The 23,373-nt window shown below is 42.1% G+C and overlaps 4 protein-coding genes across 4 annotated transcripts in view; 3 read left to right on the top strand and 1 right to left on the bottom strand.

The window, feature by feature from the left end:
* Window positions 1–1,227: 1,227 nt before the first annotated feature.
* Window positions 1,228–23,373, bottom strand: part of LOC116475356 (keratin-associated protein 4-11-like) — a 307,240-nt gene continuing 285,094 nt past the window's right edge. Inside the window, 2 exon segments of the mRNA XM_032164714.1 lie at window positions 1,228–1,338; window positions 1,341–1,583. Of these exon segments, the coding sequence (XP_032020605.1) occupies window positions 1,228–1,338; window positions 1,341–1,583 (354 nt within the window).
* Window positions 6,465–7,228, top strand: LOC116474805 (keratin-associated protein 2-1). The gene has a single exon (XM_032163576.2). The coding sequence runs from the start codon at window positions 6,499–6,501 to the stop codon at window positions 6,883–6,885; it is 387 nt and encodes a 128-aa protein (XP_032019467.1). The 5' UTR covers window positions 6,465–6,498; the 3' UTR covers window positions 6,886–7,228.
* On the top strand, window positions 12,228–13,102 carry LOC116474806 (keratin-associated protein 2-1-like). The gene has a single exon (XM_032163578.2). It carries the CDS (start codon window positions 12,292–12,294, stop codon window positions 12,676–12,678), a length of 387 nt encoding a protein of 128 aa, XP_032019469.1. The 5' UTR covers window positions 12,228–12,291; the 3' UTR covers window positions 12,679–13,102.
* On the top strand, window positions 17,122–17,529 carry LOC116474807 (keratin-associated protein 2-1). The gene has a single exon (XM_032163579.2). It carries the CDS (start codon window positions 17,141–17,143, stop codon window positions 17,525–17,527), a length of 387 nt encoding a protein of 128 aa, XP_032019470.1. The 5' UTR covers window positions 17,122–17,140; the 3' UTR covers window positions 17,528–17,529.

Below are 23,373 nucleotides of genomic sequence, written 5' to 3'. Positions count from 1 at the left end.
ATTCTCTTTCACATAATCTTATGTGTTTGAGACCTGTGCATGTTACCCTGAATTTTCAGAATTGACACATTTTATTTCTATGAATCAATCCTTCCGTATGTATTACTTTCCTCCAATAGAAAAGAGTCCTTTTTCTCACTAATATTACCAACATACTCTCCTTGACATATGCATTTAAATTAAATCCATGATTAATTGAATTAATTGAGTGGAGAGGGAAAGGAAAGAAAAATAACTTTCAGTCCAGGCGTGGTGGCTCATGCCTATAATACCAGCACTTTGGGAGGCCAAGACAGGCAGATCACCTCAGGTCAGGAGTTCGAGACCAGCCTGATGAACATGGAGAAACCCCGTCTCTACTAAAAATACAAAATTACCCAGGCATGGTGGTTCATGTCTGTAATCCCAGCTACTTGGGAGGCTGAGGCAAGAGAATCACTTGAACCTGGGAGGCAGAGGTTGCCATGAGCTGAGATCATGCCACTGCACTCCAGCCTGGGAAAGAAGAGAGAAGCCCCATCTCAAAAACCCCATCCCCCACCCCCAAAAAAATCCACGATTTTATTGTGAGTTGCCTGAGGGATGAGAAGTGGGTCTCATTCATTTTATGCAATTCCCAGAGCCCAATAGCTTGCTAATTGGGTCTTAATTTAATTACAGTAAAAATTGACTTCTTGTTTTGTCTCAATAAACTTGATGGCAGGTAAAGTGAGCAATCTGTTTTGGATTAAAAAAAATGAATTATTTGGCATTTTCTCTAATACAGGCTTTGGCTGATATATATAACATCAATTTTTTTGTTATTGCCCATACAATAGGAACCCAAACCATTTTCCAAATAAATAATCAACACTAAGAAGAACTGAAAGGTCACAAATATTTTTGATACCAAGAGAGTATTTATTGAGATATAGTTACTCTATCAGACGTAATTCATTGCAAAGTCCAGACCACACTCAGCAATTGTAAGCTTAGAAGCCTGTTCCAATGAAATAGTGTGAGATATCTGGTCATCTGACTGCACACCAAGCATAGAAGTTGGAGGTTTTGTAAGATATTCATTTAAATTGTTGCTTTTAAAATAGTTGCTTGATGGAATGAACAATGAGCTATATAAATGTAGTGGTGGATCAGAGCAAGGCCAGGTCCAGTGGAGAAGGGGAATGAGAATGACTGGTACACTGACAACATGGTGGTTGAACCAGGGCTGGTGGTCAGGAATGAAGTTCAATAGCAAGAAGATTCATAGGAGACTGGGCCACAGCAGGTGGTCTGGGAGCAGACTGGACGGTAGCAGCTGGACACACAGCAGCCGGGGTGGCAGCAGCTAGAAGTGCAGCAGAAGGGTGGCAGCAGGAAGGCTGGCAGCACTGGGGTTTATAACAGCTGGGCCTGGAGCAGCTGGCCACATGGCAGCTGGGGCGGCAGCAGCTAGAAATGCCACAGCTGGGGCAGCAGCAGGTGGGCTGGCAGCACAGGGACTGGCAGCACTGGGGCCTGCAGCACCTGGACACACAGCAGCTGGGATGATAGTGGGTGGTTCTGCAGCAGGTGGTCTGGCAGCAGCTGGAGCAGCAGCAGGTCTGGCAGAGGCCTTGGCCACAGCTCTGTTCAGAGCAGACAGAGCCACAACAGAAGCTGACCATGGTATCAGACCATGGTATCAGAGAATTGCAGATGACGAGCAGAAGGAGGCACTTCTTCCCGTACAACGTGTCTCCATGTGGTTCAGGGACATAGCCACCCTCATCAAGCAACAAGATGAATGGTCTTTGACCCACACAAGCTCCACCAGAAACACTGATACCCTCTCAAGTCACTAGGTCTTTGGTCTTTCCCGCCTTGTAAAAAAGCTTGGCTCTTTATGCCATACTTCACAGAGCCCTACTCCTGATTCATGTTCTTGAGAATACAAAGTCACAGTTGTATTTGAATTTAGGCCACAGTCTTATGGATGGAATTGCACTCAGCAAGGAGTTGATGAGAAGGTCATGGCCTTGGACTCTTCTTGGTCAGGCTATGGCAGAAGCTCAAGCTGGAACAGTGCTTCACTAAGGAGCCTCAGGCTCAGCCCCCTGCCCTCCCACAGAGGAATGGCAGGTGCCAGCCCCTTTATACTAGGATGAAGGCCAAGGTCCCAGAATCCCAAGGACCTTTGCCCCTATCTGATGGCTTCCGCTATGCCTTGACTTGTGCAGACACCTGCATGGGGCTACTGTAGGCATATCACAGCAAGTATGTCACCCAGAAAACCACCATAAAAAGACTGGAGTTGTGTGTGGCCTGTGGCGTCCCCACTGGTATCAACAGTGCCCAGGGCTCTCACTTTACCATATACAAAGTGCAAGAATCGGTGGAGACCCTGGATATCCACTGGCATTTCTACCTGCTGTACAACCCTATAGCAGCGGGGCTGATTGAATGGATGAAATAACCATGAAGAAACAACTCTGGCAGGAGACGCCCTCTCTGGCTCTGTGGACACACTGCTTACCAGCACCCATCTGCGTCCTGAATGAAACTACCCGAATTAGATGTGTCACTTTGCAAAATCACATGCCCTGGACGCTTAGTGTGGATCTTCTGCATTAATTAAAACTGAATGTTGGGTATATGTATCCCTGATTACTCTCACAATGTAACTCAGGCCATGCAGGCCCAAAATACCCCTGAATTAACATGTGTGTTCTCATCTCCCCAGTGCACACACTCTTCTGGCTCAAGGACCTCATACCACAGTCATGATACAGGTTGACAGGGTAAGGGATGGTCCCATACTCCTTTGCCTCAACCTGGGACTCAACCTGGGGCTATGCCCTTGCCACAGGACCTACCCACTGGAGAGCACATCATTACGCAGGCCCGGAAATCACAAACTAGCCCCAGATGATACATTTTTTTCACTCCATGGGGCAAGGGCATAGAACATGATATACAGATCACACCTATTTTACATCCTATTCCTCCTTGTACTTCTAAATAATCAATCCTGATCCCCACTTGTGCAAGGGGGTGACTGTCCTCTCATTATGGGACATTACAATATCCCCACTGTCTTACTCTGGCTGCAACTTGTTGCAGAAGTGGCCAATCCATGTGGTATTGCAAACCAGGCACAGGCTGCTGCTGGGGTGGTACTCTCTCAGAACAACACAACTTCCTGTCTTGTTAGATGGCCTGACTTGCCCTTTCTTTCTTTTTTTTTTTTTTTTTGAGACGGAGTTTCGCTCTTGTTGCCCAGGCTAGAGTGCAGTGGCATGATCTCAGCTCACTGCTAACTCTGCCTCCTGGGTTCAAGTGATTCTCCTACCTCAGCCTCCCAAGTAGCTGGGATTACAGGCATGCACCACCACACCTGGCTGATTTTTTATATTTTTAGTAGAGATGGGGTTTCACCATGTTGGTCAGCTGGTCTCGAACTCCAGACCTCAGGTATTCCACCCGCCTTGGCCTCCAAAAGTGTTGGCATTATAGGCGTGAGCCACCGTGCCCGGCCAAGTTGCCCTTTCTTCTACCACTAGGTATCTTACCTGTTGCCCATAGGTGGTGTACCTCTTCACCAACTGGTTGCAAATGGCGACTTTTCCCCAAAACAAAACAGACTGTTGCATCTGCAGGGAGCTGCCCTTCTCCTCCAGCATCAGCCTGCCGTGGTGCATCCAAGCAGCTAACCTCAGTATCTGGAGCCATTTCTATACTTAGTATAATGACCCTCACCCATTTCCCTTTAGCAATAACCACACTCCATGTGATAAGTTTTCCACCATCAGAGATGAGACAACATATTTTCCACCTAGTATAGGAGCAGGTTAAAGTCACTGTGGGGTATTCTGTAGATGATGGACCGGGGTGGACAACAGCAGTATAGATACAGCTTGTGGGCTGTGCACCCACATGTATTAAAAGACATGATAATAGCATGCCACAAGCTAAAACCGGTAATATGGGATGGCTACCCCCACAGTGTAATGTAATCTATTTCTTCAGGTAATAGACATGGAATGTGACAGCAATGAAACCAATCTCTTCAGGTAACCAGTGATACGTGACTGCAATGACAGAGTGACTCTCCACGTGGGGGCCTACCACACCCCTTAGGATGGCTGTGGGCATGTGGCATCCACAGTTGGCGTTACTTACCCTATAATTGTACTGGTAGATGCACCTGGGGACATCCTCATTTGCTGGGATACATCGTGCCCAGTTTAGACGCCATTCTTACTAACTGGGAAATTGTAAAAGCCAGGCTCTGCTGGAGGCATGCATCCCGGTGGTTTTACCCGTTGGCCACTTTTGCCACACGCCTCCCCTCCCCCCACCGCCGCCACTCACCACCCAAGTGGTGACAATAGACATACAGCTGCAAGTTGAGGCCCTGGCTTAACATAGGGCTGCAGTCTTTAATGACACCTGCCATGATATTACTCTTCTCACTGAAGAAACTGCCCAAATTAGGTGTGTTACTTTGCAAAATTGCATGGCCCAGGACATCTTAACCGCTTATCAGGGCAGAATCTGTGTATTAATTAAAACTGAAATTTGTGTATATATCCCTGATTACTCTCACAATGTAACACAGGCCATGCGGGCCCTTGATACCCATATTTCTGCTATAGAATCTCTATCTTACGACCCTATAGCCACATGGTTTAATCAACTCTTGAGCACTTGGAAAAACTTTCTATACAGTACGATTTTTGTTACATTCATTATTCTTTTTTGTTGTAGTAGTTTGCATTGCTGCTGAAACATCTGGTTGCAATGCTCCTCTGCATACCCTGGCCCCAGGGAAATCTCAGAAGAATGGTGTGATTAGAATGTAAGGGCTATTCAAGGGTATGCTGAGGTGGAGGGTATGGCAGACACACCTGGCAGCAATAACTTAACTTAAGCATACCCTGAGAATGATCCTACAATCAAAGAAGAATGTACACTTGGAGTTCTGAGCTAAGGATCTGGGAGTGGCCAACCTGGAGATCCACTCCTTATCTATGAAGGACGTTTGAATCCCCCCCTCATCCATTAGAACACAGGTCATACTGGGGATTGAGGTCCTTTGTTTTGGATTAAATGGAGGTTGTTAGGTGGAGGGTTCTAATGAAAATACTATGTGAACTGCATGCTTTTTACAAATAATAGCAGTTCTCCTGTCCAGATACCGCCACTGGACCACCCTTGTATGTAAGTTCCCCTAATAAACCCTGTGTCATGTTAGCTTTCTCCAGGTCCCTTCTCTAGCCTCTCGGACACATTGTCATCCTTATTGGAGTCAATGGGGGTCCAGGATGACAATGTGTCATCTGGGCAAAACATTTCCCTAATTCTCTTCAAGTACCACTTCTAACCTTGCTGCTGAAAGGAAAGTTCATTACTTATTTTTTTAAATCTGTGTTTAATATGTATAAATGTAGGAGTTTCAAATGCGGCATTGTTACATGGATATATTGCATAGTGGCATGAAGTCTGGGCTTCTCCTTTAATATATGTTTTCTTTCCTGTCTAAAGACCATGGTTTACTGACTCCAGTGAGCATAAAACCCATAGTAGAGGCTACTTACTGAAGATTGAGGAGACCTGGACCTCAGACCTCATATGATGACCTCATTGTGTGACCTTGGTACACTCTCAGGACCTCAGCTGTAGAGTGAGGGCATAGGCCTGCATATTCTCCACAATCCCTTCCCAGACTCTACAGATGCAATGACTAATTCCAAACAAATTACAGATATAATCATTGCAATGGATCATTGAAGAGGGTCTTACAATCAAGGTAGAAGTTGAGTTTGGATTGGAAGGATGAGGAGGGCATTCCAGGTGAATGATGACACATCAAAACCAAGGCAGGAAAGCCCAGGTCCTAGTCAGGGGAGAGTGACCACACCAGTGGGCAGGGATCCGCATTTCGTGTGGTCCCCGCTCACATGAAAAACCACAAGCCTATCTTTAAGTGAGTCGTGGAAGGAGCTATCTGTGAAGCAGATGACTACTGGTCTGCACTAGGATAATGCAATTAACCTGTTACCATCATGCCCATGTGCATTAATAAGGCAAGTCACTGCTTGGGTGCTGGCGATGGGAGCCTTTGAAGGCAAGGAATAACATGCTAATTTTAGCGCCAAAGGACAGAGCGATTAGACACTAACTAGTTTAGAAAACACATTCTTTTCTCTCTTATGGGTTAAGAATATTTCAAAGGAAAATTAATCAGAAGTGAATCCAATGTCTAAATTTGGTAAGGATAAACAATACAAGAAAATGAGGGAATATTTGTGGTGTATGTACATGAATATGTATGAGGTGAAGAGTGACCAAAATACCATTAGTCAATGCTAAATCTTCACTTAATTGGCCAGAAGATGTACAAGAAAATGATCATGTGTCGAGGGGTCATCAGCTCCCAGCCAGGGTATATAAAGGGCCCAGAGCAGGAGGACATTCACACCTGAGAACACCCAGCTCCTCTCAACAGCCCAACCCACACCAGCCTCAGACACCACCATGACCGGCTCCTGCTGCGGCTCCACCTTCTCCTCCCTGAGCTACGGGGGAGGCTGCTGCCAGCCCTGCTGCTGCCGCGACCCCTGCTGCTGCCGCCCCGTGACCTGCCAGACCACCGTGTGCCGCCCTGTCACCTGCGTGCCCCGCTGCACGCGCCCCATCTGCGAGCCCTGCCGCCGCCCGGTGTGCTGCGACCCCTGCTGCCTGCAGGAAGGCTGCTGCCGCCCCATCACCTGCTGCCCCACGTCGTGCACGGCTGTGGTGTGCAGGCCCTGCTGCTGGGCCACCACCTGCTGCCAGCCTGTGTCTGTGCAGTCCCCCTGCTGCCGGCCACCCTGCGGCCAACCGACCCCTTGCAGCACCACCTGCAGGACCTCCTCCTGCTGAGACCCCACTGCCCCCACAGAGCAATACACTGAAGCCTAAACATCTATCTGGTGTTTTTAAAAAATTAAAAGAAAAATAGATATTTTTTCACAAGGTGACAATAGTGATTTTTACCATCTGGATACAGCCTGGTGTAAGCAGATGCCCATTACCAACCTCACCCGCATTTTCAGGTGTCTACATCAGCCTTAGTCATTATGGATAGTAAATTGACCTTTAAGAATTCCTGGGATGGACTTTGAAAACACATTCTACAATCTGATGGTTTTTACTGCTCAAACTGTCACCATCATCTTTTGCGATGTGTTGCTCACTGTTGACAATAAACTAATTTTTCCTGGCATAGCAACCTGCCCTGCTCCCTGATTTGTTTGTTAGTGCATGTTTATTAGTGTACACAGATAAGCAAGATTTTGGAAACTGCACAAGGGAACCAAAGCTCGACCTAAGCAAAACCTTATCCATAGAAATCTCATCCATTCAGTCATTCAGGAATTGTTTATCAAGGGACCTCCAGTTGACAGGTGCTGCCTGATTAGTGATGAACAAGCTACATGCCTTGTATCCAAGGAGCTTATGGGCTAATGGAATAGTCAAAAGGAACCACAATGTTCATGAAGAGGGGTAGAAGTGGGAACAGCATATGCTAAGCCCAGAATGACCACTGGCAGTACACTGACCAGCACAGCACATCTCATCTTCTTACCACAGTTCCTAGAGTAGCATTTTTCAAAGTGTGGCCCATGCATCATATATAATAGAATCTCTTGCAATTACCTATTAAAATGCACATTCTTAGGCCCCAAACCAAACCTAATGAATCAAAATCTCTGGGAGTGGGGCCTAAGACTGTTTATTTTCTATCACTTCCATGTAATTCATTAGAATTTCAGGACCATTATTTCAGAGGAAGACCAGGATTTGAGCTCCTTGAGGGCTTAACAAGCATGGCCTGGAAGCCTTCCAAGAATAGTCACCAGGACAAGCCACAATGAAGACACCCAAAGTTAAGAAAAAAGGGTAATATAATAATAAGTATGAAACAGCACCTGCTAAACTGTAATCAGAAGAATCAATTTGGCAGAGAAATGAATGTAAATGAACATGCAGAAAAACAGTATCTTGAGTTTGTCATAGGTGGAATAAAATGACAACAACAACAAAAAAGAGAGACAAAAAATAAGAGATAAGGGATGAATAAAAAGTGAAGAGGGGAGGCAAGGCAATGAATAGGAAGAAGAGTGAAGAGGAAGATGATGGAAATGATGAGGAAGACAGAAGAGGAAAAGAGACAGGCACTAGGATTCCTGGTACAAGTATTTGAAGATGTTACAGGAGAGCTAGACTAGTCCTCAGATTACCCACTTGGCTAGGAAGTGTGTGTACATCAGGTGGTCTGCTGTCTGTCCTTTGCCCATCTCTACAGATCCATGTCTCACTGCTCCCCACTAAGATTCACTTCAAGCAACACTGACCTTGTAGTTGTTAAACATTTGCAGTTCCAAATGTTTTGCTTTTCCTCATGTTCTTTCACACACTCTTTCTCTTCACCTTCATCACCTACTTAACTCTGATTCATTTCCAAGATTCAATTCAGTCTTCTCCAGTAGTCCTGTCCCAACCCCTGTATCACACAAATACATGTGCAAATGCATACACAGCGCACACACACACACACACACACACACAGAGGTTAGGAGCTCTCAACAAGTTCCAGTAGCTTACCTCCCTCCCCATAAGGCATTGTATTGAGATTATATGGGTTTTTTTGCCTCCAAGGAGGGGGCCACAGTTTATTTTTGGCTTCCAATACTGAGCCCAACGTTTAATAGGTAGCTGGTACTTAACTTCTGTTTGTTTAGTTGTCAAAATACAAGGAAATTGTCTTTACCACAAGAATTTTAGAAGGTATTATTTGAAGCAAAAATTTTGGCATTAGTGTAACTTAACCTCTCTGACTCTTGAGTTTTCTCATCTGCAAAATGGGAAAAGCAACATTTACCAATGTAGATTGCTGGGGAAGTTAAATAACTTTTATAACTTTTTATGTATGCAAGATGCCTGGCACATAGTTAAATGCCCAGTACCATTCATTTATATTCCTTGTGGTGCATTTGAACATCATTCTATCGAACAGGCTCAAAGATGTGCTATCTACTACATATTAACTCATTGGGAATGGGAACAAATTCAGGGGAGGGCTTTACTCACCAAATTAACCAAAAAAAAATTGTAATTTTTTTTTTCAGGATAGTCCACATCTACTGGCAGGAATAGATTTTCTAATAAATATAATGAAGAAGGCAAAAAAAAAAAAAAACCCACAACAACTTGGCATCAGATTAAGGCTGTTTCAGAATGAAAATGATCTTTAAAAATTCATTCTACAAGTCCACAGGAATGAGTCCTAGATTACAGAATTTATGAATAGGAGTGCAGCATCAGGTAAAAAAAGGATTGAGCAAAATGTAAGTATCTGATGGTTAGGCTCTTTCACATTGAACCATCCAAGGGAATTAAACAACTCAAAGCTGTAATAGGCCTCAAAAGATTTCTTTGCCATCCCTGACTTTAGGCAAATGAATATCTAAAAAACTCTGATGAAATTTTTAAAAAAATTCTAGCAACAAATTCCACCAGTCCCCTGATCATTTAGTTTTTCTGTCTCTCCCAACTAAACTATTTTCTCTTTTCTAATGATATCTAATTAATTATATCCTTTTCTCTGTCTTCCATGTTTGTATGGATTTTATGATAAGCCAGCCTCTGAAGAACACCAGGCACCGAAGACTCCGCCCATTTTACAGATGAGGAAACCTGGCTAAGGGTAAGTCATTTACTCTAAGTCAGACAACTGCAAAGAGGTGGAGAAAGGATTGGAATCCTTCTTTATCTTCTCCATTTTCCTCCTGCCCTTTGCCCGTCAATCTTCCCCATCCCATCCCTGACTCTTACGATTGGAGGATATTTTTAAGATTGTTTCTGAGAACGAAGTCCTTAAGGAATGTATATTCTAATTTCAGAATTTTAATAAATTTCCTAACATCTAGTGGCTTCCAGACTAGTTCCTAACAAAATATAATTCATAAAACTATTAAGAAGAGGGCATGGCCCACCATCACAAAGGGTCACCAACACTACATTCTTTATCTGTCCAACTACAAAAATCTCACAAGTTGTTTTCACTGTGCTTCAGATTTACTTATTTCCACCCCAGTGATTATGCACTTGAAGAATGTGTGGAACTTGAATAATATGACTAAAAAAGTCCATGTGGTAAAGACCAGGGATACACCTCTTGTCTAATAGCTTAGGACTATTAATGTGCTACAGCAAGGGAGACCACATGGCTGAGGACCATGGGGCATCCTCCCAAACAAAGGAGGAGAAATGTTATTATAAAATGTTGAGGAATGGTGGGGTAAAATTACATGACATAGTGTTTTCATAGGCTCAAGGAAAAACAGGGCTGTGTACAAAAAGTAATTAATACCAGACCTGAGCTATGAAACAGACTTATGGTCCTCTTTCACTGGAAACTGTATAGTTAAGACAAATGGGGAATGTTGTGTCTGAAAGTCACCTGTCTGAAATTCTGTACCTGGGTTGTGTACTGAGGTTGCTTCTCTGTCCAAATGACTTAGGTCCTGTCTAGGCAAGAGTGGAATGTTTCCTTCTTACTGACGTGGCTTGGAAGAGCAAGGTTTCTGTTCTGACAGCCTATAATTTTAGAAAACAGTATTTCTTAGTACTGTGTTCTTTTGTTAACAAAAGCAGTGGGTTTAAAGACATATTCTCTTTTTAGTTTGGCATCTCTGTATACATTCCAAAACAAAGAACGGTATGCTAAATCATGTATCAAGTGAGTACTTATTTTATTTCACTAAAGGGAATAAAACTTTTTAATAACTACTGCTACATGTTATCTATTTTGAGTGACTTGAGTTGGAAAAAGACTAGGAGACATCACCAGTGTTTCTGCTCCACAGAAGACCAGTGGTATTGTCAAATATTTGCCACTCTTCGATCCGTACGACTTTGGAGGAACTCATTGTGTAAATCTGGTCTTCCAAAAACTGTGATGGACTATGATGGATCATAGACTCAAGGGCCTTCAAAGATCAGGGATATGATAGACCAAAGCGTGTATTTTTAAAAAGAGAAAACAAAACAAAACACATCTCAGAGGTAAATTCGCACTGAAGACCATCAGCATTCCTTGGACAATGTTACCTTTAATCTACCTTCCAACTCTAAATTTATTTTCTGTATTCCTATTCGTCTTCACTATGGCTGGAAAAGACAAAGCTATTTTATTGGTCACCAGCTGAACTAATTCCCCTTGTCTTTTTCATAATGCCACCTTCCCACCTCATAAGCAAACAAAACCCTCAGCCAACAAACTAAAGCAGCTGTGACAGAAAGATAATTGATTCCTTTGTAGATATTGTCCATAGATTTTGAAGTATGTAATACAAAGTGCATATGTCAAAGCAAGAAAGTAAGAAATAGCCCAATTTCAATTTTATTTCTGGGACAATAATCAAGGAAGGGCATTCAGAAAGGCACAGAATGAATGAAATCCCCATTTAGTTTGACCTTATTGTTCCCAGAAAAGTTCTTTCCCTTTAATTGCTTGATTTATCTTTGTCTTGCCTTACTAAAATTTGTGATTGCTATGTGATAGAAAACTATTTGAAAGTTATTTTCCTTTCCTTTCCCTCTCCACCCCCAAATAGTACAGTATCGTCTACATAATAAGCATCTCATAAGTGTTAATGAGTTATAAACCAACTCAGATTACTAAAATAAAATCAGTCTAGCAGCGTTGGTGATGATTTTCTTATAAACAAGGTTAGGCACTGTGTCATTAAACACTGGGCCATTCTTTCCATAGCAGAATCAATACACATCTGCTCTTATGAGCCATTTTGGTTTTTTAGAAATTCTTGCTTGATCTCAATGCCAATCAGAAACCCGGGCTGTGACTCATGAACATTCCAGTCTCATGCTTAAGTCATGGATGGCAGCGAACAACAGGATAGTGTGATGGTGGCTGGATTCTTCAGACTTGCACACTCTCACATGGCATGGCCTGGAAGGACTAGCTGATACATGAGCAATTGTTCTGATGATATACATGACCAGGTATTCAGTTCTAGAGAAAAGGCAGACAGATAGAAAACAAAGCATCCTTTAGTTATTTAGGGATCGGTGCCTCAGCAGTTAAATCCAGAATTCTCATTTCAACGGGCAGCTACAACTCCAGGAAATGACCTCATGTCCTGGGGGTCATCAGCACCCAGCCAGGGTATATAAAGGGCCCAGAATGGAACGAGGACATTCACACCTGAGAACACCCAGCTTTTCTCAACAGCCCAACCCACATCAGCCTCAGACACCACCATGACCGGCTCCTGCTGCGGCTCCACCTTCTCCTGCCTGAGCTATGGGGCAGGCTGCTGCCAGCCCTGCTGCTGCCGCGACCCCTGCTGCTGCCGCCCCGTGACCTGCCAGACCACCGTGTGCCGCCCCGTCACCTGCGTGCCCCGCTGCACGCGCCCCATCTGCGAGCCCTGCCGCCGCCCGGTGTGCTGCGACCCCTGCTGCCTGCAGGAAGGCTGCTGCCGCCCCATCACCTGCTGCCCCACGTCGTGCACGGCTGTGGTGTGCAGGCCCTGCTGCTGGGCCACCACCTGCTGCCAGCCTGTGTCTGTGCAGTCCCCCTGCTGCCGGCCCCCCTGCGGCCAGCCGACCCCTTGCAGCACCACCTGCAGGACCTCCTCCTGCTGAGACCCCACCTCTCCCCTCAAGGCACGAAATATTCCCAGGTGCACAGAAGCTTGTGCAGACTCTTCTACCCCTTCTGGATCAGATGAGAGACTCCACCTTTGCAGCCTAGCTGATCTTCAAGCACGAATTCAACAATAACATCCTATCTATTTCCCCACATAATTATGCAGCTAATCCTGGCCCTCTCTGACAATCTTGAGAAAAATTCCAGCTTTCATCATTTGAATTTCCGGCTTGGAAAAAAAAAAAAAAACGAGTAAATAAAAATCAAAGCTCCTCTTGAATAGAACTCTGTCCCACTGACTCATCACCCTTTTTTCTACTATTTCAAGGTTCTCAGATGAGATTTTTTCTTCCAGGATAATATTTGTATGCTGTATTTTTGCACTGTAAAAAAATAAAATTATATTTCTGGGGAAGCAAACATTTCTTTTTATTTATTGTTTATCACTCTTCAAAAGCTCATATTTAGCTTACATTACAGCATGCAGAATCAGAAGAACGAAAGGAGGGATTTTCTAAGGGCCATTTTTGAGCTTTAGAATAGGAACAACTCAGGTGGAAGGTCTATAATTTTAACAGCATTTCAAATAAATCTGATCATCTCATGTGATTCACCTTCATATTTCGAGTCGCAGGTTTTATGGTGATGCTGAGGAAATGGTGAGACTACAGTAGGTCTCTGTAAACATAAACTTGACTTACGAATAACTCACACACATGATAAGGGGGAGGAAGTCTAAGTTAAGTTATAGCCCTATTTGTTCACCAGTGTAGAAAACTGTGTGGTAACTGATGTCAAACAGGACCCGGGAATCCCTAGCCACTGAACATCCTATGCTGGACGAACCAGTATCCCATCCTATCCCGTCTTCTCCATGGTTCCCGTCAGCACCACCACAGCCAGTTCTACTTCCAGTGGAGTGGCTGCTGCCGAGAAGACAAGGAGAAATGAAGCCTTGGTTGTAATCATCCTAGTTTTGAGCTCCGCATACATCTTACCATTTGAACAACTCCAATGCGGTTGAAATGCCGATAACACTAATCCATACTGCATATATTTTTGATATTGTTAAATACTTGTAGGTTGGTAAGGAAGGCTAACCACTATCGTTTCCCTGAGAAATATCTTTTTAGTTCCTAGCATGTGATAGAAAAGAGGTTTCTTTGATTGTTCAGCATGTATTCCTGGGCATATCTACCTGCCCATTGAGAGAAATGAGGCAAGGGAAACTTTGTGAGGGCAGGGGTCTTTATTCTTTTTAATTTAAATTTATTTCAAGTTCAGGGGTACATGTGCAGGTTTGTTATATAGGTAAATTGTGTGTCACCGGGTTTTGGTATACAGATTATTTCATCACCCAGGTAATAAGCATAGTAACAGATGGCCAGGTGCAGTGGCTCATGCCTGTCATCCCAGCACTTTAGGAGGCTGAGATGGGTAGGTCACTTGAGGCCAGGAATTCAAGACCAGCCTGGCCAACATGGCGAAACCCTGTCTCTACTAAAAATACAAAAATTAGCTGGGCATGGTGGCATGCGCCTGTAATCCAAGCTACTCAGGAGGCTGAATCAGGAGAATCGCTTGAACCTGGGAGACAGAGGCTTTGGTGAGACAAGATTGCGCCACTGCACTCCTGCCTGGGTGACAGAGTGAGACTCCATCTCAAAAAATTAATTAATTAATTTAATTAAACAAAAGCATAGTAACAGATAGGTGGTTTTTTTATCCTCACCCTCTTCCCACCATCTGCCCTCAAGTAGGCTTCAGTAACTGTTGTTCCCTTATTTGTGTCTATATGTACTCAATGTTTAGCTACCACTTATAAGTGAGAACATGCCATATTTGGTTTTCTGTATCTGTGTTAGTTTGCTTAGGATAATGGCCTCCAGCTTCATCCACATTGCTACAAAGGACATAATTTCCTTTTTTATGGCTGTATAGTATTCCATGGTGTATGTGTACCACATTTTCTTTATCCAGTCCACCCTTGATGGGTATTTAGGTTGATTCCATATCTTTGCTACTTTGAACAGTGCTGCAATAAACAGATGCATGTATATGTCTTTATGGTAGAATGATTTCTGTCCCTCTGTGTCCATACCCAATAATAGGATTGCTGGGTCAAATGGTAATTCTATTTTAAATACTTTCAGAAATTGCCAGACTGCTTTCCACAATGGCTGAGCTAATTTACATTGAGGGCCAGGACCTCGACTAACTTTGTACACTACTAGATTCCCACTGACCTGCACAATATTTGGCACATTGAGTATAATCAGAAATGATGTGTTGAATGATAAATGAATAAGTTCTAAGGGGATTGGTTAGAAGAGAGAAAGACATCATCATTCCATCCCAACTCTCAACTCATGCTGGATATGCATATTCTTAAAATAAAACAATAAACCAATCATGAAGAAAGATCTTTTTTCTGGTAATATGGTAAAAGTTTCTCAATAAGAAGACTGTTATATTCAAAACCTTTACATTTTCAGTACATGCACAATGGAGTCTTATCTTTGTAAACGGTTTGGTAATCAGCCAATAGATAGGCTCACAAGCCTAATTTCTTTCTATATATTCTTGATCACTGTTTTCAACATTCGTTAAGTACATCTGTTTTTCTCCTCTCAGAGTTTTTCTTGTTAGCCTTCTAGAGACTTTCTTATTTAAAAGTGTTTTCTCAAATGGACAATGCCTTGTTTGCCCCCAAACCTATCATTATTATTGGATCTCATTTATTCCCACAGTCACCCCATTCTCTGGTTGGCTGAAGTGGCTGGTGCAGATCTGGGTAAGCCTGTAAGAAACCATGCAAGTGGTGTGATCAATAAGAAGGCTTACACTTGAACCTTCAACTTCAGATCTATTAGGTTGGTGCAAAAATAATTGCAGCTTTTGCCATTGAAAGTAATGCCAAAAACCGCAATTACTTTTTGCACCAACCTAATAGAACAGACTTAGTTGTAAAGGAAAAGGTCAAGACCAAGTAAATTAAGAGGCAAAGACTCAAAAGTGATTGAGTGACATAATTTGCCTACAAGTCATGACAGTTTGAAACAATTAAAAATGACAGTTGGTTCCATAAGCAGAAATGAGCCCCAGCATAGCACACAGGGAGATGTTGAAGACACTGAGGTATGGGCTAGATGATGCCCGAGAACACGTTCAACTGGGATCACTACTGAAGGGTTTTGTCATACCGCAAGACTGAAACCTTCATCTACATAGACTTGTTTGACTTCCTCACCATATTGGTGGCTTTGTTCACAATACCCCATGATCATTCAGTTATGTCCAACTATGACACTATCTCCTTAGGGTATGTTTCGACATTTTCAGAAGGCTGAATACAAGGTAATTCTTCCCATTCCTGAGGCTATTGGTAAGACATAGAGTCCTTTCAACCGACTCTAAAAATTAGACATATCACAAATAACAACTGTTTTCAAAGTAAATACACTGTAAAAGCTCCTAAACAAAATAGACATTCCTTAATACCTGGGAATGTGGTACCTACAATCCATTCTTTAGCTACAGTGAGTTCTTCAGCTTTTTGGCTGATACATAATGTTCCCACAGATATTTCTGGAATGAGTATTGGCTCCAACACTTACTAGGTACATGACCTTGGGTAAATCACTTATCTGGTTCTTTATGTGTGAAATGAGAAATAAACAGTATCCACATCCTAAGAATGTTATGAAGATGAGATTAACGCATGTATTTTTTAATATGATGCTTGGAACATACTTAGCACTTAATGATACTGGCTATCATGAAGATTACAGTGAAATTTACCCTGGTCTGGAAAGATACAACCATAGAAATCAATGAACATATCTCTAAGACAAAAACCACTGGATGATGGAAACCTACTAAAACGCATTCTTGTACCTCCAAAAAGGGGACGGGAAAATTCTTCTTTTACTGAGAAATCCTGACTTTTAAACTATCCCTGTAGTATTATCCTCAACTTGTTTTGCCCAGGAAGCTTAGCAGAGGCAAAGAATGCTAACAACTTGAGGTGATCACTTCACTTCAACTGCTAGCAAGTAATAACCCTCAGAGCATGCAGAGCACAACAGCTACTTTGTGCTATCAAAACAGCAACTAGCAAAAGCATCATTGAATTATAACGATAATTGGAGACTTTGAAGTTAGGGTCATTAAATTCATATGTGAACCATAAATAGCAAAATATAATGGGTCTACACTAAATAAGGAAAATAGACTTTTATGTGTACCTGAGCATCTAAACAATGCCTAGAAAACTTACTGATCTGCTTGTGTTATTTCAGGAAGAACAAGTGAAAACAAGGAAATGACCTCGTGTCCTGGGGGTCATCAGCTCCCAGCCAGCGTATATAAAGTGCCCAGAGGGGGAGGAGGACATTCACACCTGAGAACACCCAGCTCCTCTCAACAGCCCAACCCACACCAGCCTCAGACACCACCATGACCGGCTCCTGCTGCGGCTCCACCTTCTCCTCCCTGAGCTACGGGGGAGGCTGCTGCCAGCCCTGCTGCTGCCGCGACCCCTGCTGCTGCCGCCCCGTGACCTGCCAGACCACCGTGTGCCGCCCCGTCACCTGCGTGCCCCGCTGCACGCGCCCCATCTGCGAGCCCTGCCGCCGCCCGGTGTGCTGCGACCCCTGCTGCCTGCAGGAAGGCTGCTGCCGCCCCATCACCTGCTGCCCCACGTCGTGCACGGCTGTGGTGTGCAGGCCCTGCTGCTGGGCCACCACCTGCTGCCAGCCTGTGTCTGTGCAGTCCCCCTGCTGCCGGCCCCCCTGCGGCCAGCCGACCCCTTGCAGCACCACCTGCAGGACCTCCTCCTGCTGAGCAGTGCACTGACTGCCCGGAACGCGTAACTCACCTTCTGAAAAAGTCACACTCCCATTTCTCTACCTTAACAAACCTCCTGCCCTGAGCCCACAAGACCCCACATCAACCAAGCTGGGAACCGAGAACCAGGCTCATCTATTAAGACCTGGGCCATTCTGAAGTCTTTGTAAAAGAAGCAATTTCCTTCTTCCTATCTAAGATTTCGTGGCATGTTTATTTTCTAATAAATATCTGTTCTTTGGCCTTGCAAAAAGCTTTGGTTTTATTTACTCATTCTAATATTTTATATTAAATTAATTTTTTAATTAAAAAAACTGACACATAATTGTACATATTTATGGGGTGCAGTGTGATGTTTCCATACATGTATACATTTTGTAATAATCAAGTCAGGGTGTTTAGCATATTTGTCACCTCATACATTTACCATTTCTTCATGGTAAGATCATTTAAAATCTTCTCTGATAGCTATTTTGAAATATACGATAAAAAATTACTAACCATAGTCACCCTACTGTACATTAGAATACCAAAACTTATCCCTCCTATCTACCTGTAACTTTGTACCTGTAGACCAATCTCTGCCTATCCTCCCCTCCTCTCACCCTCCCCAGCCTCTGCTAGCCACTATTCTACTCTCTACTTCTATGAGATCAACTTCTTTAGATTTCACATAGGAGTGAGAGAATGTGCTATTTGTCTTTCTGTGCCTGGTTAATTTCACTTAACATAATGTCCTCCAGGTTCATCCATGTTGCTGCACATGATAGTATTTCATTCTTTCTCGTGGCTGATAGTATTTCATTGTGTGTGTGTGTGTGTGTGAGTGTGTGTCACATTTTCTTTATCCATTCATCCATTGATGGACACTTAGATTGTTTTCATATGTTGGCTGTTGTGAATAGTGCTGCAATAAACATGGAAGTGCAGATATCTCCTCAACATACTGATTTCATTTCCTTTGGATATATACTCAATAGTGGGATTCCTGGATCATATGGTAGTTCTATTTTTAATTTTTAGGGGACCCTCCATACTGTTTTCCATAAAGGCTATACTACTTTACATTCCCTCCAACCTTGTATGAGTTCCCTTTTTTCCACATCCACACCAGCATTTGTTATTTTTTTGTATTTTTGATAATAGCCATTCTAATTGGGGTGATATGATATCTCATTGCGGTTTTGATTTGCACTTCCTGATGATTAGTGATGCTGAGCACTTCTTCATATATGTGTTGGCAATTTGTATGTTTTCTTTTGTGAAATATCTATTCAGGTCTTTTACCTATTTTTAATTGGATTTATTATTATTATTCACTGTTGAGTTGTTCAAGTTCCTTATATATTCTGGATATTAACCCCTGGTCAGATGCATAGTTTGAAAATATTTTCTCCCAAATTTTCGCAATCTACTCATCTGACAAAGGGCTAATATCCAGAATCTACAAAGAACTCAAACAAATTTACAACAAAAAACAAACAACGCCATCAAAAATTGGGCAAAGGATATGAACAGACACTTCTCAAAAGAAGACCTTTATGCAGCCAACAAACACATGAAAAAAAAATGCTCATCATCACTGGCCATCAGAGAAATTCAAATCAATACCACAATGAGATACCATCTCACACCAGTTAGAATGGTGATCATTAAAAAGTCAGGAAACAAGAGGTGCTGGAGAGGATGTGGAGAAATAGGAACACTTTTACACTGTTGGTGGGACTATAAGCTAGTTCAACCATTGTGGAAGACAGTGTGGTGATTCCTCAGGGATCTAGAACCAGAAACACCATTTGACGCAGCCATCCCATTACTGGGTGTATACCCAAAGGATTATAAATCATGCTGCTATAAAGACACATGCACACATATGTTTATTGCGGCACTATTCACAACAGCAAAGACTTGGAACCAAGCCAAATGTCCAACAATGATAGACTCGATTAAGAAAATGTGGCACATATACACCATGGAATACTATGAAGCCATAAAAAATGATGAGTTCATGTCCTTTGTAGGGACATGTATGAAGCTGGAAACCATCATTCTCAGCAAACTATCACAAGGACAGAAAACCAAACACTGCATGTTCTCACTCATAGTGGGAATTGAACAATGAGAACACTTGGGCACAGGAAGGGAAACATCACACTCCACGGCCTGTCGTGGGGTGGGGGGAGGAGGGAGGGATAGCATTAAGAGATATACCTAATGTAAATGACGAGTTAATGGGTGCAGCACAGCAACATGGCACATGTATACATGTGTAACAAAACTGCACGTTGTGCACATGTACCCTAGAACTTAAAGTATAATAAAAAAAGGGTACCAAAAAAAAAAAAGAAAATATTTTCTCCCATTCTCTAGGTTGTCTCTTCACTCTGTTGATTTGATTGTTTCCTTTGCTGTGCAGAAGGTTTTTAGTTTTATATAATCCCCTTTGTCTACTTTCACTTTTGTTGCCTGTGCCTTTGAGGTCTTATCACCCCCAAAAAAATCCATTGCCCAGACCAGTGCCATAAAATGTTTTCTGTATGTTTTCTTCTAGTAGTTTTATTATCTGTGGTCTTATATTTAAGTACTTAATCCAGTTTGGGTTGTTTTTAAGTAAGTTTAGAAATAGGGTCTAGGCCGGGCGCGGTGGCTCAAGCCTGTAATCCCAGCACTTTGGGAGGCCGAGGCGGGCGGATCACGAGGTCAGGAGATCGAGACCATCCTGGCTAACACGGTGAAACCCCGTCTCTACTAAAAATACAAAAAAAATTAGCCGGGTGTGTTGGCGGGCGCCTGTAGTCCCAGCTACTCGGGAGGCTGAGGCAGGAGAATGGCGTGAACCCGGGAGGCGGAGCTTGCAGTGAGCCGAGATCGCGCCACTGCACTCCAGCCTGGGGCACAGAGCAAGACTCCGTCTCAAAAAAAAAAAAAAAAAAAAAAAAAAGAAAAAAAAAAAAAAAAAAAAAAAAGAAATAGGGTCTAAATGCGCTGCGTGCCTACCATATGCAGTCATAGGCCATATGGTATAAAATAGAAATTAAAATTGAATTAAAAATGTTCCCCTCTTCAAAAAGCTTCTAGGGGCATGAGTCATATTCATCTATAATTCATCTAAAAAGTAGAATGTGAAAAAATAAAAGTACAACACTGTGTGGTGTCAACACAGAAGTCACTATTGGTTGGGGAAAATAAGAGAGATTGAAAAGAGAAGCTAACATTTTATATGGGTTCAGACTGTGGTGCCCAGATCACAGGGATGGCATTCTCAGCAATAGAAATAGTATGAGCAAAGGTATGGAGGAAGGGGAACCATAGGGTTGTTCAGAGTACAATTTGGCTTGGGGCACTGGATATATATAGAGTGATAGTGAAAGAAAGATTTGGAAAATTTGTATGCTTTGAATACTAGCCAACGGAGTACACCCTTAATGCAATAAGCAGTAAGGGGCTATTGAAAGCTTTGGGGCAGGAAAATGGCATAACAAGAGCTGGGTATTGGGACAATTCTCATGATAGCTCCTTATAAAGACAGAGGTCAAAGGCCAGAGAAACGAGTCATACAGAACTATACAGAAACTAATCAAGAAGATATTGCCTTGGTCCAAGTGATGTACAATAAGAGCTCAACTAAGATAATACGCATGGAATAAAGAAGACACAAAGAGTATAGCAGATGTAGAAACCCAGAAAGCATATTAACTCAGTTGAATGTGGGAAACAAAAAACAACTAGGAAGCAAATGTGACTTACTCCAATTATAAGTCTCTGGTCCAGATACTTAAAAGAACTTTAACATATTTATACTTATTTATTGTGTATTTAAAATCACTACTCCATAGTGTCATCTCTCTACCATCTAATATTTCTATTCTTGAGCTATTATAAAATACCTTTTTTTTAGAAAAAAAGACAAAGAGCCTTACTAACATTAATTGATTCTGAAAAGCAGCATGGTATAAAACAAAAAGAACTGGTCTAGGAATGAGTGATAGGAGTTTTATACCCAGATCTTCTGGTTGTGTACTGTGTGAATGGAACAAGTCGCTTAACCTCTTCAAGACTCAAGAGTATTCTAACATCAACCGGTGTTAAGTGAAAATGAAAAGTGCTCCATACCACACCACCAATGTTCCCATTTAGAACTTTGAGACTAAATGGTTCTATACTCAACTCTTTTCCTTGATTAATCCCTCCTATTGCTACTACACTGGTTTTTATACTAGAGCAAGATACGAAACAAATAGATGGGGTCTTGCTTTCTGTATAAGCCTTTAGTGCTCTGGGCATAGTAGAAGTTAATAGATATGTGCTATTTATAATAAGAATGATGTCAGTTTCTGCACCTATAAAATTAAGTGGTGGAACAGATAATTTACTACATTTTTGATCTCCAACATTCAGTGATTACATATAACCATTTTCAACTTCATACCTACAGTCATGGTTACCATATGACGTGAACATCTTTACTGAAGCTGGCATGAATCACATTGTAATACAACCACATTCCTGTACAAACAAATGCCACCACCTCATAAAAAGCTAACTATGTGTTTCTATTCACAATTGGAAGGGAGAAATAAACCTACCCCAAGTAGAAATAATATGTTTTTGACCAGCCTTTTTTCATTTATCTTATGTAACCCTAAACTCCCAGTGTAAAATCACATTCTTTCTTCTGGCAATGACCAGGAATTGTTTTAACTTATTTTGCTGGAATTTTTCTTAATCTCTTTGCATTTATTATACTACACCTCTTGAACTATATTTTGTCACCCATTTTCTAACCTGCCTTATAAAGCAGATAAAAGTATTTTCTAACTCTTGGTTTTTGTTTGATTGATTCCTCTTCCTAAATTCAGTTGTCATGCTCTTTGGTCTAATATCTTTTCACAGGACACATGGTTTAGTAATGTGAAATGACATAAATTAAAAATAAATTCTGCCTTTGAAAAATTATATGCCAGATAATCCATATACCAGTGATTTTTGTCTTTCATAGAGAAGTGTAAATTTCATTAAAATATTTTGTAATCTTTTTCTAATTACTGAATATGAATTTTAGCCTCTTTTTTAAGAGACATTGAAATTGAACAGGTTTTGTTTTATAAATCCTCCTGAGTGATCAATGTTTCCTAAAATATGAATGTGAAGTTCAGGAGATATCACAGAAATTGGAAAGATTCCATTTCAGGGAAAAATCTATGAATTTCTATGAATATAGAGTTTATCAGAGTTTCTATCTGGCTAATAAGATTATATCGAGCGAGTATAATCTTATTAGTCTAAAAAATACAAAGCAGTCTTACATAAGGACAATCATGATTAATAATTCTTTTCAGGAGACTTGAGGTTTGGTAAATATGATCTCCAAAATCACATCATCTTATGGGTGAGAGTCACCTTGTCAGGTGATACACCCACAAGTGCAAAACTGAAGCTGAAGCTCAAGTGGAAATTATACCATTGTTTGAAAACAAAATGTTAACATTTTTACCAAGGACAAACACATTTGGTGAGTATTAGCTGAGCAATAAGGAAAAATCAATTTTGAGATATATTTAAAACAATTCAGCATTTGAACCATCAGAGGGCCCTAGAAAGGCTGGTTTAAAGAGTAACAAGATAAAAATGTTGTTCACCACAGATAGAGGAATTGGCCCAGACTTATAAAAAGCCGGCAGTGGAATAGGCAGCCATAATTCAGAAACTCCTCCAAGCAACCCAACTTTCAGATCAACTCCTGACACTATGGCCTGCTGTCAGACCAGCTTCTGCGGATTTCCCAGCTGCTCCACCAGTGGGACCTGCGGCTCCAGCTGCTGCCAGCCAAGCTGCTGTGAGAC

This window comes from Hylobates moloch, unplaced genomic scaffold (genome assembly GCF_009828535.3).
Source record: "Hylobates moloch isolate HMO894 unplaced genomic scaffold, HMol_V3 SCAFFOLD_10, whole genome shotgun sequence".
NCBI lineage: Eukaryota > Metazoa > Chordata > Mammalia > Primates > Hylobatidae > Hylobates > Hylobates moloch.
The sequence above is the reverse complement of the archived record's forward strand: the minus strand, read 5'-3'. Positions and strand labels throughout refer to the sequence as shown.